Source organism: Ranitomeya imitator, chromosome 3 (genome assembly GCF_032444005.1).
Source record: "Ranitomeya imitator isolate aRanImi1 chromosome 3, aRanImi1.pri, whole genome shotgun sequence".
Taxonomy (NCBI): Eukaryota; Metazoa; Chordata; class Amphibia; order Anura; family Dendrobatidae; genus Ranitomeya; species Ranitomeya imitator.
The window spans coordinates 83,861,597-83,875,044 of record NC_091284.1 but is presented as its reverse complement, the minus strand read 5'-3'; the positions used below and the strand labels follow the sequence as shown (position 1 = coordinate 83,875,044).

General features: G+C 45.1%; 1 protein-coding gene across 2 annotated transcripts in view; it reads right to left on the bottom strand.

Annotated features, from left to right (window-relative positions):
- Positions 1-13,448, bottom strand: part of LNP1 (leukemia NUP98 fusion partner 1) — a 64,897-nt gene that overhangs the window by 14,591 nt on the left and 36,858 nt on the right. For both annotated transcript variants that reach the window (XM_069761033.1, XM_069761034.1), the window contains exon 3: positions 12,754-12,798. In XM_069761033.1, the coding sequence (XP_069617134.1) occupies positions 12,754-12,798 (45 nt within the window). The remainder of the gene's footprint in view (positions 1-12,753; positions 12,799-13,448) is intronic.

Genomic DNA, 13,448 nt, shown 5'->3' with positions numbered 1-13,448 from the left:
ATATATCAGAGGACATGGGCAAGATTTGGTAAGGGTGCTGGGTAGAGTTGAGCGACCTTGACCTTTTTAGAGTCGAGCCGGGTTTTGCGAAACCCGACTATGTCCAAAGTCGGGTCGAGTGAAATCGGCCGATTATGACGTAAAGTCGGGATCGACCGAAACACGAAACCCAATGCAAGTCAATGGGGCAGCATAGTCGGCAGTGAGTGGGGGCCAGGAAAACACCTAGAGTGGCCATTTTAATGTCAAAACCATCCATTCTTCTTAATGAAGCTTGTCAAGCGTAATTTACCTTATAATAATTGGAAGGCATTTGAAATTGGGGGTCATTTGGCTAAAGTTGTGGGGGGTAGGGCTGGTTCAAGTAATTAGTGGGCCCAGGAAATCTGGACCACGTCACGGCAGTGGAGCAGGGAGAGGTAAGTATTTCAACTTTGCAAGTGCTGTGAACCTGAGCAAGCAGGGGGGGCCCACTCGTTGGCATTGGCACTGGCACAGGGCCCCTCAAAGTACAGCGGTGTGTTTGCACGGCGGGGGCGCCTCCCACCGGCAGCAACACTTTTGCGTACTATGAGAGGCCCTGTGCCAGTGACGTCGCCAACTAGTATTCCTCCCCCCACCTGATGAAGGAACCTGCACTTTCATCTGCACCTTCCTCTTTGTCCCCGTGTAAGGTGGTATGGTATGCGGGAAGAGCAACCTGACTTTCAGCAGGGTCACAATGTTGTTGTGTAGCGTGCACGGGGAATGTTGCGTTATGGGTCAATGTACCAGCAGACTCATCTATCACTGGCTGGGCAATGGGCACGATGAAGTGGAAACACAGATATAGGCCCAAAGAAGAAAGTGGGCTAAATGCAGTTCAAAATTGGTAACACAGGAATAACCAGGGGGCATTGCAGTGGAGGACAACTGGAATGAGAGGCTGACACAGAGAGTAGGGCCAAATCAGTAAGTAGTCGAAATGCAGTTCAAAATTGGCAACCGTAGTAAACAGGCGGCACAGCTTTGTTCAGTGGAGGAGAACAGCAAGGAGTGGCAGACACCGATAGTAGGCCCCAAACCAACTAGTACGCCAAATGCAGTTGTTCCATTTAACCACAATTTAATGAGAGCCTGAAGATAGAAGCTCAGGAAAGGCAACCTGGGGAACACCTTGGAGTGTAACACACCATCTCTCTCCACCCCATACCCATTTTGTATGGCCTAATGCAGTGTACTTTTCTACAACTACTAAACGAGAGTCGGAAGACCGAAGCAATGGCAAGGAAACCTGGGGAACACCTTAGAGTGTAACACACCCTCTCTCTACACCCCATACCCAATTTGAAGGCCTAATGCAGTGTAGTTTCCAAGAACTACTAAACGAGAGCCGGAAGATCGAAGCTCAGGAAAGGCAACCTGGGGAACACCTTGGAGTGTAACACACCCTCTCGCTACACCCCATACCCAATTTGAAGGCCTAATGCAGCGTAGTTTCCAACAACTACTAAACGAGAGCCGGAAGATCGAAGCTCAGGAAAGGCAACCTGGGGAACACCTTGGAGTGGAACACACCATCTCTCTACACCCCATACCCAATTTGAAGGCCTAATGCAGAGTAGTTTCCAAGAACTACTAAACGAGAGCCGGAAGATCGAAGCTCAGGAAAGGCAACCTGGGGAACACCTTGGAGTGTAACACAACGTCTCTCTACACGACGGAAGGGCTGATTCTTAGGAAGGAAGGCTGTTGGAAATAAGCATTGCGCGTCCGAGGGTGATTATATTCTTATTAGGTATATACTCACCCTCGGACGCGCCCTGCTTCTTTATTTGGAATGAATGTTTATTTGCAATGTGGTGTTGACTTTCTCTATTATTTTGGTAATTAATGATTTTATTATTTTCATTATTTTGCATCTTCTCGGCAATAATATAAAGAAGACGCGACAGGACAACACTCGGTGGATGCCATATGTGTGTTTTCAATTTAAAAAAACTTTCAGTTAACTACTTGCAGGAGAAAGTAATTGTAGCTGGTGGCCATTTTTAGTACTGTACCAGATTAGAGTTGTGTGTTTGTTTTTAATGTTAAAATGTCTGCATTTGATATCTCACCAGTATTTTCTTTTTTATAAGCAAAATACTTATTTTTATATTTTCTGATGTTGGTTCCAGGGGTACACGGCCAGCAGTGCCCTGGTCAGTGTAGTAGTAGTTGAAAGAATGGACCGCAGACAGGCATCGAAGGCCTAAAATAATAACACATGGCTGTAGGCAATTTTAAATTGGTTCCAGGGGTACACGGACAGCAGTGGTGTGGTCAGTGGAGGCCTAGTGGAAGGAGTGACCGCAGACAGGCATCGAAGGCCTAAAATAATAACACATGGCTGTAGGCAATTTTAAATTGGTTCCAGGGGTACACGGACAGCAGTGGTGTGGTCAGTGGAGGCCTAGTGGAAGGAGTGACCGCAGACAGGCATCGAAGGCCTAAAATAATAACACATGGCTGTAGGCAATTTTAAATTGGTTCCAGGGGTACACGGGCAGCAGTGACCTGGTCAGTGTAGTAGTAGTTGAAAGAATGGACCGCAGACAGGCATCGAAGGCCTAAAATAAAAAAATTGGGCTGGCTGTAGGCAATTTTAAATTGGTTCCAGGGGTACACGGGCAGCAGTGGTGTGGTCAGTGGAGGCCTAGTGGAAGGAGTGACCGCAGACAGGCATCGAAGGCCTAAAATAATAACACATGGCTGTAGGCAATTTTAAATTGGTTCCAGGGGTACACGGGCAGCAGTGACCTGGTCAGTGTAGTAGTAGTTGAAAGAATGGACCGCAGACAGGCATCGAAGGCCTAAAATAAAAAAATTGGGCTGGCTGTAGGCAATTTTAAATTGGTTCCAGGGGTACACGGGCAGCAGTGACCTGGTCAGTGTAGTAGTAGTTGAAAGAATGGACCGCAGACAGGCATCGAAGGCCTAACATAACAAACTTGGGCTGGCTGTAGGCACTTTTAAATTGGTTCCAGGGGTACACGGGCAGCAGTGGTCTGGTCAGTGGAAGTCTAGTGGAAGGAGTGACCGCAGACAGGCATCGAAGGCCTAAAATAATAACACATGGCTGTAGGCAATTTTAAATTGGTTCCAGGGGTACACGGACAGCAGTGGTGTGGTCAGTGGAGGCCTAGTGGAAGGAGTGACCGCAGACAGGCATCGAAGGCCTAAAATAATAACACATGGCTGTAGGCAATTTTAAATTGGTTCCAGGGGTACACGGGCAGCAGTGACCTGGTCAGTGTAGTAGTAGTTGAAAGAATGGACCGCAGACAGGCATCGAAGGCCTAAAATAAAAAAATTGGGCTGGCTGTAGGCAATTTTAAATTGGTTCCAGGGGTACACGGGCAGCAGTGACCTGGTCAGTGTAGTAGTAGTTGAAAGAATGGACCGCAGACAGGCATCGAAGGCCTAAAATAAAAAAATTGGGCTGGCTGTAGGCAATTTTAAATTGGTTCCAGGGGTACACGGGCAGCAGTGACCTGGTCAGTGTAGTAGTAGTTGAAAGAATGGACCGCAGACAGGCATCGAAGGCCTAAAATAAAAAAATTGGGCTGGCTGTAGGCAATTTTAAATTGGTTCCAGGGGTACACGGGCAGCAGTGGTGTGGTCAGTGGAGGCCTAGTGGAAGGAGTGACCGCAGACAGGCATCGAAGGCCTAAAATAATAACACATGGCTGTAGGCACTTTTAAATTGGTTCCAGGGGTACACGGGCAGCAGTGGTCTGGTCAGTGGAAGTCTAGTGGAAGGAGTGACCGCAGACAGGCTTCGAAGGCCTAACATAACAAAATTGGGCTGGCTGTAGGCACTTTAAATTGGTTCCAGGGGTACATGGGCAGCAGTGTATGGTCAGTGGAAGTCTAGTGGAAGGAGTGACGGCAGACAGTCTTCGAAGGCCTAACATAACAAAATTGGGCTGACTGTAGGCACTTTTAAATTGGTTCCAGGGTAACACGGCCAGCAGTGGCCTGGTCAGTGTAGTAGTTGTAGAAAGAAGGGACCGCAGACAGGCTTCGAAGGCCTAACATAACAAAAATGTCAAAACAATGGTATTGTCAGTGCCAGGCATTGAAGGATGTCAGCGGCTAGACTACACATTGGTGAAGCTGTGAGAGATAATTTTGCTAGTGGTAGAGCACTGTTTGAGCTGGGGGGGGGAACTGTCTTGTGGCCGGCGGTACAGGCACAGGGCCCCTCATATTACAACGGTGTGTCTGACGTTGGGTGCGCACCACCACCGCCAGAGACACTTTATTGTACTATGAGGGACCCAGTGGCAGTGCCGTCGACCAAAAGCGGCCACACCCACCTCTTCAGACAAACAGCACTCTCAAGGGTCCAAGCGCAAAGTGGCGATAGCACGGCCCCGTGTGGGGAGTTTGGCCATTTCGTGAGGTGGAAACATGTCGTATGCTGGACAATCAGGTGAAGAAAATTACGAGATTGGAAAAGTCATTCAGAATAGTCCACAGGCAAGACCTTTTCATAGGAAAGCTAGGTGTCAGCCGGGCAGGGTGGGGCAAAAGATTTTGAAATCCAGTTGTGGTTCATTTTAATGAAGGTTAGATCATCTACATTTTGGGTAGCCAGACGAGTCCTTTTTTCTGTTAGTATTGAACCTGCAGCACTGAATACTCTTTCTGATAGGACACTAGCTGCCGGGCAAGCAAGCTCCTGCAATGCATATTCTGCCAATTCTGGCCAGGTGTCTAATTTGGATGCCCAGTAATCAAATGGGAATGACGGTTGAGGGAGAACGTCGATAAGGGATGAAAAATAGTTTGTAACCATACTGGACAAATGTTGTCTCCTGTCACTTTGAATTGATGCTGCAGTACCTGTCCTGTCTGCGGTCATAGAAAAATCACTCCACAACCTGGTCAGAAAACCCCTCTGTCCAACGCCACTTCTGATTTCTGCCCCTCTAACACCTCTGGTCTGCTGGCCCCTGGAGCTCGTGTGAGAACGATCACGGGCGCTGTGTGCAGGGAATGCCAGAAGCAAACGGTCAACAAGAGTTGATTGTTTTGTTGCTAATATTAGTTCCAAGTTCTCATGTGGCATAATATTTTGCAATTTGCCTTTATAGCGAGGATCAAGGAGGCAGGCCAACCAGTAATCGTCATCGTTCATCATTTTTGTAATGCGTGTGTCCCTTTTGAGGATACGCAAGGCATAATCCGCCATGTGGGCCAAAGTTCCCGTTGTCAAATCTGCGGTTGTGCTTGGTTGAGGGGCAGTTGCAGGCAAATCTACGTCACTTGTGTCCCTCAAAAAACCAGAACCCGGCCTTGCCACGCCACCAATTTCCCGTGCCCCCGGGAAAGCTTCCTCATTAAAAATATACTCATCCCCATCATCCTCCTCATCCTCCACCTCCTCTTCGCCCGGTACCTCGTCATGTACACTGCCCTGACCAGACAATCGCTGACTGTCATCAAGGCTTTCCTCTTCCTCTGGTGCAGACGCCTGATCCTTTATGTGCGTCAAACTTTGCATCAGCAGACGCATTAGGGGGATGCTCATGCTTATTATGGCGTTGTCTGCACTAACCAGCCGTGTGCATTCCTCAAAACACTGAAGGACTTGACACATGTCTTGAATCTTCGACCACTGCACACCTGACAACTCCATGTCTGCCATCCTACTGCCTGCCCGTGTATGTGTATCCTCCCACAAAAACATAACAGCCCGCCTCTGTTCGCACAGTCTCTGAAGCATGTGCAGTGTTGAGTTCCACCTTGTTGCAACGTCTATGATTAGGCGATGCTGGGGAAGGTTCAAAGAACGCTGATAGGTCTGCATACGGCTGGAGTGTACAGGCGAACGGCGGATATGTGCGCAAAGTCCACGCACTTTGAGGAGCAGGTCGGATAACCCCGGATAACTTTTCAGGAAGCACTGCACCACCAGGTTTAAGGTGTGAGCCAGGCAAGGAATGTGTTTCAGTTGGGAAAGGGAGATGGCAGCCATGAAATTCCTTCCGTTATCACTCACTACCTTGCCTGCCTCAAGATCTACAGTGCCCAGCCACGACTGCGTTTCTTGCTGCAAGAACTCGGACAGAACTTCCGCGGTGTGTCTATTGTCGCCCAAACACTTCATAGCCAATACAGCCTGCTGACGTATGCCAGTAGCTGCCCCATAATGGGAGACCTGGTGTGCAACAGTGGCAGGTGCGGATGGAGTGTTTGTGCGACTGCGGTCTGTGGACGAGCTCTTGCTTCTGCAGGAGGACGAGGAGGAGGAGGAGGAGGGGGTGCGAACGGCTACAGACAACTGTTTACTAGACCGTGGGCTAGGCAGAACTGTCCCAAACTTGCTGTCCCCTGTGGACCCTGAATCCACCACATTTACCCAGTGTGCCGTGATGGACACGTAACGTCCCTGGCCATGCCTACTGGTCCATGCATCTGTTGTCAGGTGCACCTTTGTGCTCACAGATTGCCTGAGTGCATGGACGATGCGCTCTTTAACATGCTGGTGGAGGGCTGGGATGGCTTTTCTGGAAAAAAAGTGTCGACTGGGTAGCTCGTAGCGTGGTACAGCGTAGTCCATCAGGTCTTTGAAAGCTTCGCTTTCAACTAACCGGTAGGGCATCATCTCTAACGAGATTAGTCTAGCTATGTGGGCGTTCAAACCCTGTGTACGCGGATGCGAGGCTAAGTATTTCCTTTTTCTAACCATAGTCTCATGTAGGGTGAGCTGGACTGGAGAGCTGGAGATCGTGGAACTAGCGGGGGTGCCGGTGGACATGGCAGACTGAGAGACGGTGGGAGATGGTATTGTTGCCGCCGGTGCCCTAGATGCAGTGTTTCCTACTACGAAACTGGTGATTCCCTGACCCTGACTGCTTTGGCCTGGCAAAGATACCTGCACAGATACAGCAGGTGGTGCGCTAAATGGTGGTCCTACACTGCCGGAAGGGATGTTGCGTTGATGACTAGCTTCATTGGCCGAGGGTGCAACAACCTTAAGGGACGTTTGGTAGTTAGTCCAAGCTTTCAAATGCATGGTGGTTAAATGTCTATGCATGCAACTAGTATTGAGACTTTTCAGATTCTGACCTCTGCTTAAGGAAGTAGAACATTTTTGACAGATGACTTTGCGCTGATCAATTGGATGTTGTTTAAAAAAATGCCAGACTGCACTCTTTCTAGCATCGGATACCTTTTCAGGCATTGCAGACTGAGCTTTAACCGGATGGCCACGCTGTCCTCCACCAGGTTTTGGCTTTGCCACGCGTTTTGGGCAAGATACGGGCCCGGCAGATGGAACCTGTGGCGATGTTGATGCCTGCTGCGGCCCCTCCTCCTCCTCTGCTTCAGAACTGCTGCCGCCTGCACCCTGTTCCCCCAATGGCTGCCAATCGGGGTCAAGAACTGGGTCATCTAATAACTCTTCTTGTACCTCCTGCGCAACTTCGTCTGTGTCACCGTGTCGTTCGGTGGTATAGCGTTCGTGATGGGGCAACATAGTCTCATCAGGGTCTGATTCTTGATCAGCACCCTGCGAGGGCAATGTTGTGGTCTGAGTCAAAGGACCAGCATAGTAGTCTGGCTGTGGCTGTGCGTCAGTGCACTCCATGTCAGATTCAATTTGTAATGGGCATGGACTGTTAACTGCTTCACTTTCTAAGCCAGGGACGGTATGTGTAAAGAGCTCCATGGAGTAACCCGTTGTGTCGCCTGCTGCATTCTTCTCTGTTGTTGTTTTTGCTGAAGAGGACAAGGAAGTGACTTGTCCCTGACCGTGAACATCCACTAACGACGCGCTGCTTTTACTTTTACCAGTTTCACGAGATGAGGCAAAAGAGCTAGAGGCTGAGTCAGCAAGATAAGCCAAAACTTGCTCTTGCTGCTCCGGCTTTAAAAGCGGTTTTCCTAATCCCAGAAAAGGGAGCGTTCGAGGCCTTGTGTAGCCGGACGACGAACCTGGCTCCACAGCTCCAGACTTAGGTGCAATATTTTTTCCCCCACGACCACCTGATGCTCCACCACTACCACTACCCTCATTACCAGCTGACAATGAACGCCCCCGGCCACGACCTCTTCCACTAGACTTCCTCATTGTTTTAAAAACGTAACCAAACTAACGTTATTTGTTGCAGTCACACAACTTACACGGTGAGCTATAACTTCTGTATGATTTAGCTACCCCTTTACAGGTTGGTGAGACCACAGCGAAAATCAGGCCCAATGTTACACACTCTTTTTTTGGTGGCTGCAAATTAGAGAGATGCCCCACACGCAGGACTGTCACTGAAGCACAAATGTTAATATTAATGTCACACTATTATTTTTTTTTTATTTTTATTTTTTTCAGGAACACTTTAGAAACCCCCCAAAAAAAAAAAAATAGATTTTTGCAGGGAGAATTTAGAAAACAAATGTAACAAACTATATGCTTTCTATGGGCCACTGAGTGAGAGATGACGCACACAGGAATCAGGAGTGGCACACAAGCCCAGAGGCCAATATTTTTCTACCAATGATTGATGGAGTTATTTTCTCTGGTAGATTTTGGAACCCAAATCAAGGAAAAAAAATGTAGGCTTTCTATGGACCACAATTGGAGAGAGAGAGAGAGAGAGATGGCACACCCAGGAGTCAAGACTGGCACACAAGCAGAAAGGCCAATATTAATCTCCCACTGTTTTTTTTGGTTGTTTTTTTTTTTTTTTTTTTCAGGGAGACTTTAGAAAAAAAAATAATAAAAAAAATATGATTTTATCAGGAAGAATTTAGAAACCAAATAAAATAAAATGATTTTTTCAGGGAGAATTTAGAAAACAAATAAAACCAAAAATAGGCGTTCTATGGCCCACTGACTGAGAGATGACGCACCCAGGAGTCAAGACTGGCACACAAGCAGAAAGGCCAATATTAATCTCCCACTGTTTTTTTTGGTTGTTTTTTTTTTTTTTTTTTTCAGGGAGACTTTAGAAAAAAAAATAATAAAAAAAATATGATTTTATCAGGAAGAATTTAGAAACCAAATAAAATAAAATGATTTTTTCAGGGAGAATTTAGAAAACAAATAAAACCAAAAATAGGCGTTCTATGGCCCACTGACTGAGAGATGACGCACCCAGGAGTCAAGACTGGCACACAAGCAGAAAGGCCAATATTAATCTCCCACTGTTTTTTTTGGTTGTTTTTTTTTTTTTTTTTTCAGGGAGACTTTAGAAAAAAAAATAATAAAAAAAATATGATTTTATCAGGAAGAATTTAGAAACCAAATAAAATAAAATGATTTTTTCAGGGAGAATTTATAAAACAAATAAAACCAAAAATAGGCGTTCTATGGCCCACTGACTGAGAGATGACGCACCCAGGAGTCAAGACTGGCACACAAGCAGAAAGGCCAATATTAATCTCCCACTGTTTTTTTTTTTTTTTTTCAGGGAGACTTTAGAAAAAAAAATAATAAAAAAAATATGATTTTATCAGGAAGAATTTAGAAACCAAATAAAATAAAATAATTTTTTCAGGGAGAATTTAGAAAACAAATAAAACCAAAAATAGGCGTTCTATGGCCCACTGACTGAGAGATGACGCACACAGGAGTCAGGAGTGGCACACAAACCCAGAGGCCAATATTTTTCTACCAATGATTGATGTAGTTATTTTCTCTGGTAGATTTTAGAACCCAAATCAAGGAAAAAAAATATAGGCTTTCTATGGACCACAATTGGAGAGAGAGAGAGAGAGAGAGAGAGAGAGAGAGAGAGAGAGATGGCACACCCAGGAGTCAAGACTGGCACACAAGCAGAAAGGCCAATATTAATCTCCCACTGTTTTTTTGGTTGTTTTTTTTTTTTTTTTTTTTCAGGGAGACTTTAGAAATAAAAATAATAAAAAAAATATGATTTTATCAGGAAGAATTTAGAAACCAAATAAAATAAAATGATTTTTTCAGGGAGAATTTAGAAAACAAATAAAACCAAAAATATGCGTTCTATGGCCCACTGACTGAGAGAGAGAGAGAGATGGAACGCTTAGTACTGGCACACAAGCCCAAAGGGCAATATTAATCTCCCTTTTTTTTTCCAGGGAGAATTTCTGAAACCCAAAAAAAAAATAAAATAGGCTTTCTATGGCCCACTATTTGTGAGAGAGATGGGACGCTCAGGACTGGCACAGATGGCACGCTCAGGACTGGCACAGAAGCCCAGAGGCCAATATTAATCTCCCTTTTTTTCTGGGAGAATTTATAAAACCAAAAAAATATTTAAATAGGCTTTCTATGGCCCACTATTTGTGAGAGAGATGGCACGCTCAGGACTGGCACAGATGGCACGCTCACAACTGGCACAGAAGCCCAGAGGCCAATATTAATCTCCCTTTTTTTCTGGGAGAATTTATAAAACCAAAAAAATATTTAAATAGGCTTTCTATGGCCCACTATTTGTGAGAGAGATGGCACGCTCAGGACTGGCACAGATGGCACGCTCACAACTGGCACACAAGCCCAGAGGCCAATATTAATCTCCCTTTTTTCAGGGAAAATTTATAAAACCAAAAAAAAAATTAAATAGGCTTTCTATGGCCCACTATTTGTGAGAGAGATGGCACGCTCAGGACTGGCACAGATGGCACGCTCACAACTGGCACACAAGCCCAGAGGCCAATATTAATCTCCCTTTTTTCAGGGAAAATTTATAAAACCAAAAAAAAAATTAAATAGGCTTTCTATGGCCCACTATTTGTGAGAGAGATGGGACGCTCAGGACTGGCACAGATGGCACGCTCAGGACTGGCACAGAAGCCCAGAGGCCAATATTAATCTCCCTTTTTTTCAGGGAGAATTTATAAAACCCAAAAAAAAATAAAATAGGCTTTCTATGGCCCACTATTTGTGAGAGAGATGGCACACTCAGGACTGGCACACAAGCCCAAAGGCCAATATTAATCTCCCACTGTATTTTTATCAGGGAGAATTTATACACCCCACAAAAAAAAATACAGAAAAATGAAAAGGCTTTCTATGGCCCACTATGTGAGAGAGATGGCACACACAGGGATGGCACTCTAGCAGAAATGCCAAATTGCCAATCTTAATCTCCCACCAAAAAAAAAAAAAAAAAAAAAACAGGGAATGTCCTACAATTACTATCTCCCTGCCTGCAGTAATCTCAGCCAGGTATGGCAGGCAGCTACTATCTCCCTGCCTGCAGTAATCTCAGCCAGGTATGGCAGGCAGCAATAAGGAGTGGACTGATGCACAAATGAAATAAAAAGTGTGGACAAACAAAAAAGATAGCTGTGCAGAAAGGAAGGAACAAGAGGATTTGTGCTTTGAAAAAAGCAGTTGGTTTGCACAGCGGCGTACACACAGCAATGCAGCTATCAGGGAGCCTTCTAGGGCAGCCCAATGAGCTACAGCGCTGAGGGGAAAAAAAAAAAAAAAAAAAATTCCACTGTCCCTGCACACCGAGGGTGGTGTTGGACAGTGCAAATCGCTGCAGCACAAGCGGTTTTGTGGTTAATGGACCCTGCCTAACGCTATCCCTGCTTCTGACAAAGCGGCAGCAACCTCTCCCTAAGCTCAGATCAGCAGCAGTAAGATGGCGGTCGGCGGGAACGCCTCTTTATAGCCCCTGTGACGTCGCAGACAGCAAGCCAATCACTGCAATGCCCTTCTCTAAGATGGTGGGGACCAGGACCTATGTCATCACGCTGCCCACACTCTGCGTTTACCTTCATTGGCTGAGAAATGGCGCTTTTCGCGTCATTGAAACGCGACTTTGGCGCGAAAGTCGCGTACCGCATGGCCGACCCCGCACAGGGGTCGGATCGGGTTTCATGAAACCCCGACTTAGCCAAAAGTCGGCGACTTTTGAAAATGTTCGACCCGTTTCGCTCAACCCTAGTGCTGGGCATGAACAGAAAACTGGGGAATGCCAATCAAACCACACGGGCCAGGATCAGAGTTAGGACTCATTTTGATTCTGGAAACGCTGCATATAGCGCACAATACTTGAAAACTTGATTTCTTCCTTTAGACTTTTTAGCATACAGGGGCATGTTTGGAAACATTACCATCGAATGTAATAAATGAAGAACAGAGCTCACAGTTTGGCTTTACAAATCACATGCAGCAAGCTTGTTAAAGGAATGTATCAACAGAAAATGTCCAATTCTTTAAATCAGGTTTTTCTGTTTAATTTATTTTGTTTTTTTAAATTTTGGACAATTTTTTTTGTTCATATCACAATGACGTATGAGTCTAGAATAGCCCCAGTAGCAAGTGCGAAGATTCCAAGTTTTATTATACAGATTGTAATATGAAAAATGTAAAAAAAAGACTACATTTCAAAGAAAATTCATATAACATAAAAAACCTGACTTAAACAGTAGGTGAATTTCTGATTACACATCCCCTTTAAGCAGTCCTTCCTCTACAGATGACTGCCAGCCACCATGATTTTACATGAACTCTACGTCTATGCATGGAGAAAGTTAGGTTCAGACCAATATAAATAAATAAATAAAATAGTACAGAATTTGTGATAAAAGTGTGACACATGACATTGCATTAGAGAACCGTACAATTCATGTTATAGATTAATTTTATCCCATTGGCGTACAATGACTGTATATTATCCCAGGGCTTTAGGAAGCACTTTCACTTTTTTTTTCTTTGAAAAGAAAGAACGTTTTTTCTTTACGGGATTGGTGGGGAACTCGGAAGGGATGGGTGGCATCATCCCCTACCTTCTCGGTGCAGGTAGAATTCCTCCTGGGGATTGAATGCTCTCCCTAAAAAAAAACACAGGAAGAGTAAAAACTATCGAAATATCAGTCGATATAATAGAATAACACAAGAAATACTATTGTGACACACTAACAATGCTAAACTATACCCATTATGATAGCGCCAACTTGCGTCCACGGTATGTACAGAAGAGCCATTAGGTACTCTTGAATATTACAGTATAATTATACATTAAGTTTTTGTTTTCTAATTTTTTGTCCTGCAACAATTTTTCTATACTTACCGTAACTAACTAAAGAACAACTAAACTTTGAATATGATTTTTCATATTTGACAGGAACTTTGATTGCCTGCAGATCAGTGAGGGTCTGGGTCTGAGACCTCCACTGATCGCTCAATAGACCCCTGAACAGTGTGCAGCTGAGCACACAGAAGTGCACAGACTGAAGTATGGATTCAGTAGTATAGCCTACAAAGCCTACGCTCTTTACAAAATGTTTCTACCGCATTCACATTGTAATTTTAATGACTTTATCATGCAGGTGATTATGATACGTTTGAGCTACCATGAAAAACCCCACAAAAAACTCAAGGGACACCAATAAGATGAGAGTGGAAGAGCTTTCCCTTTGTCTAACCGCTTAGATGTTGCATTCACTATTGACCGGAGCATCTAAGGGGTTACAGAGTTCCC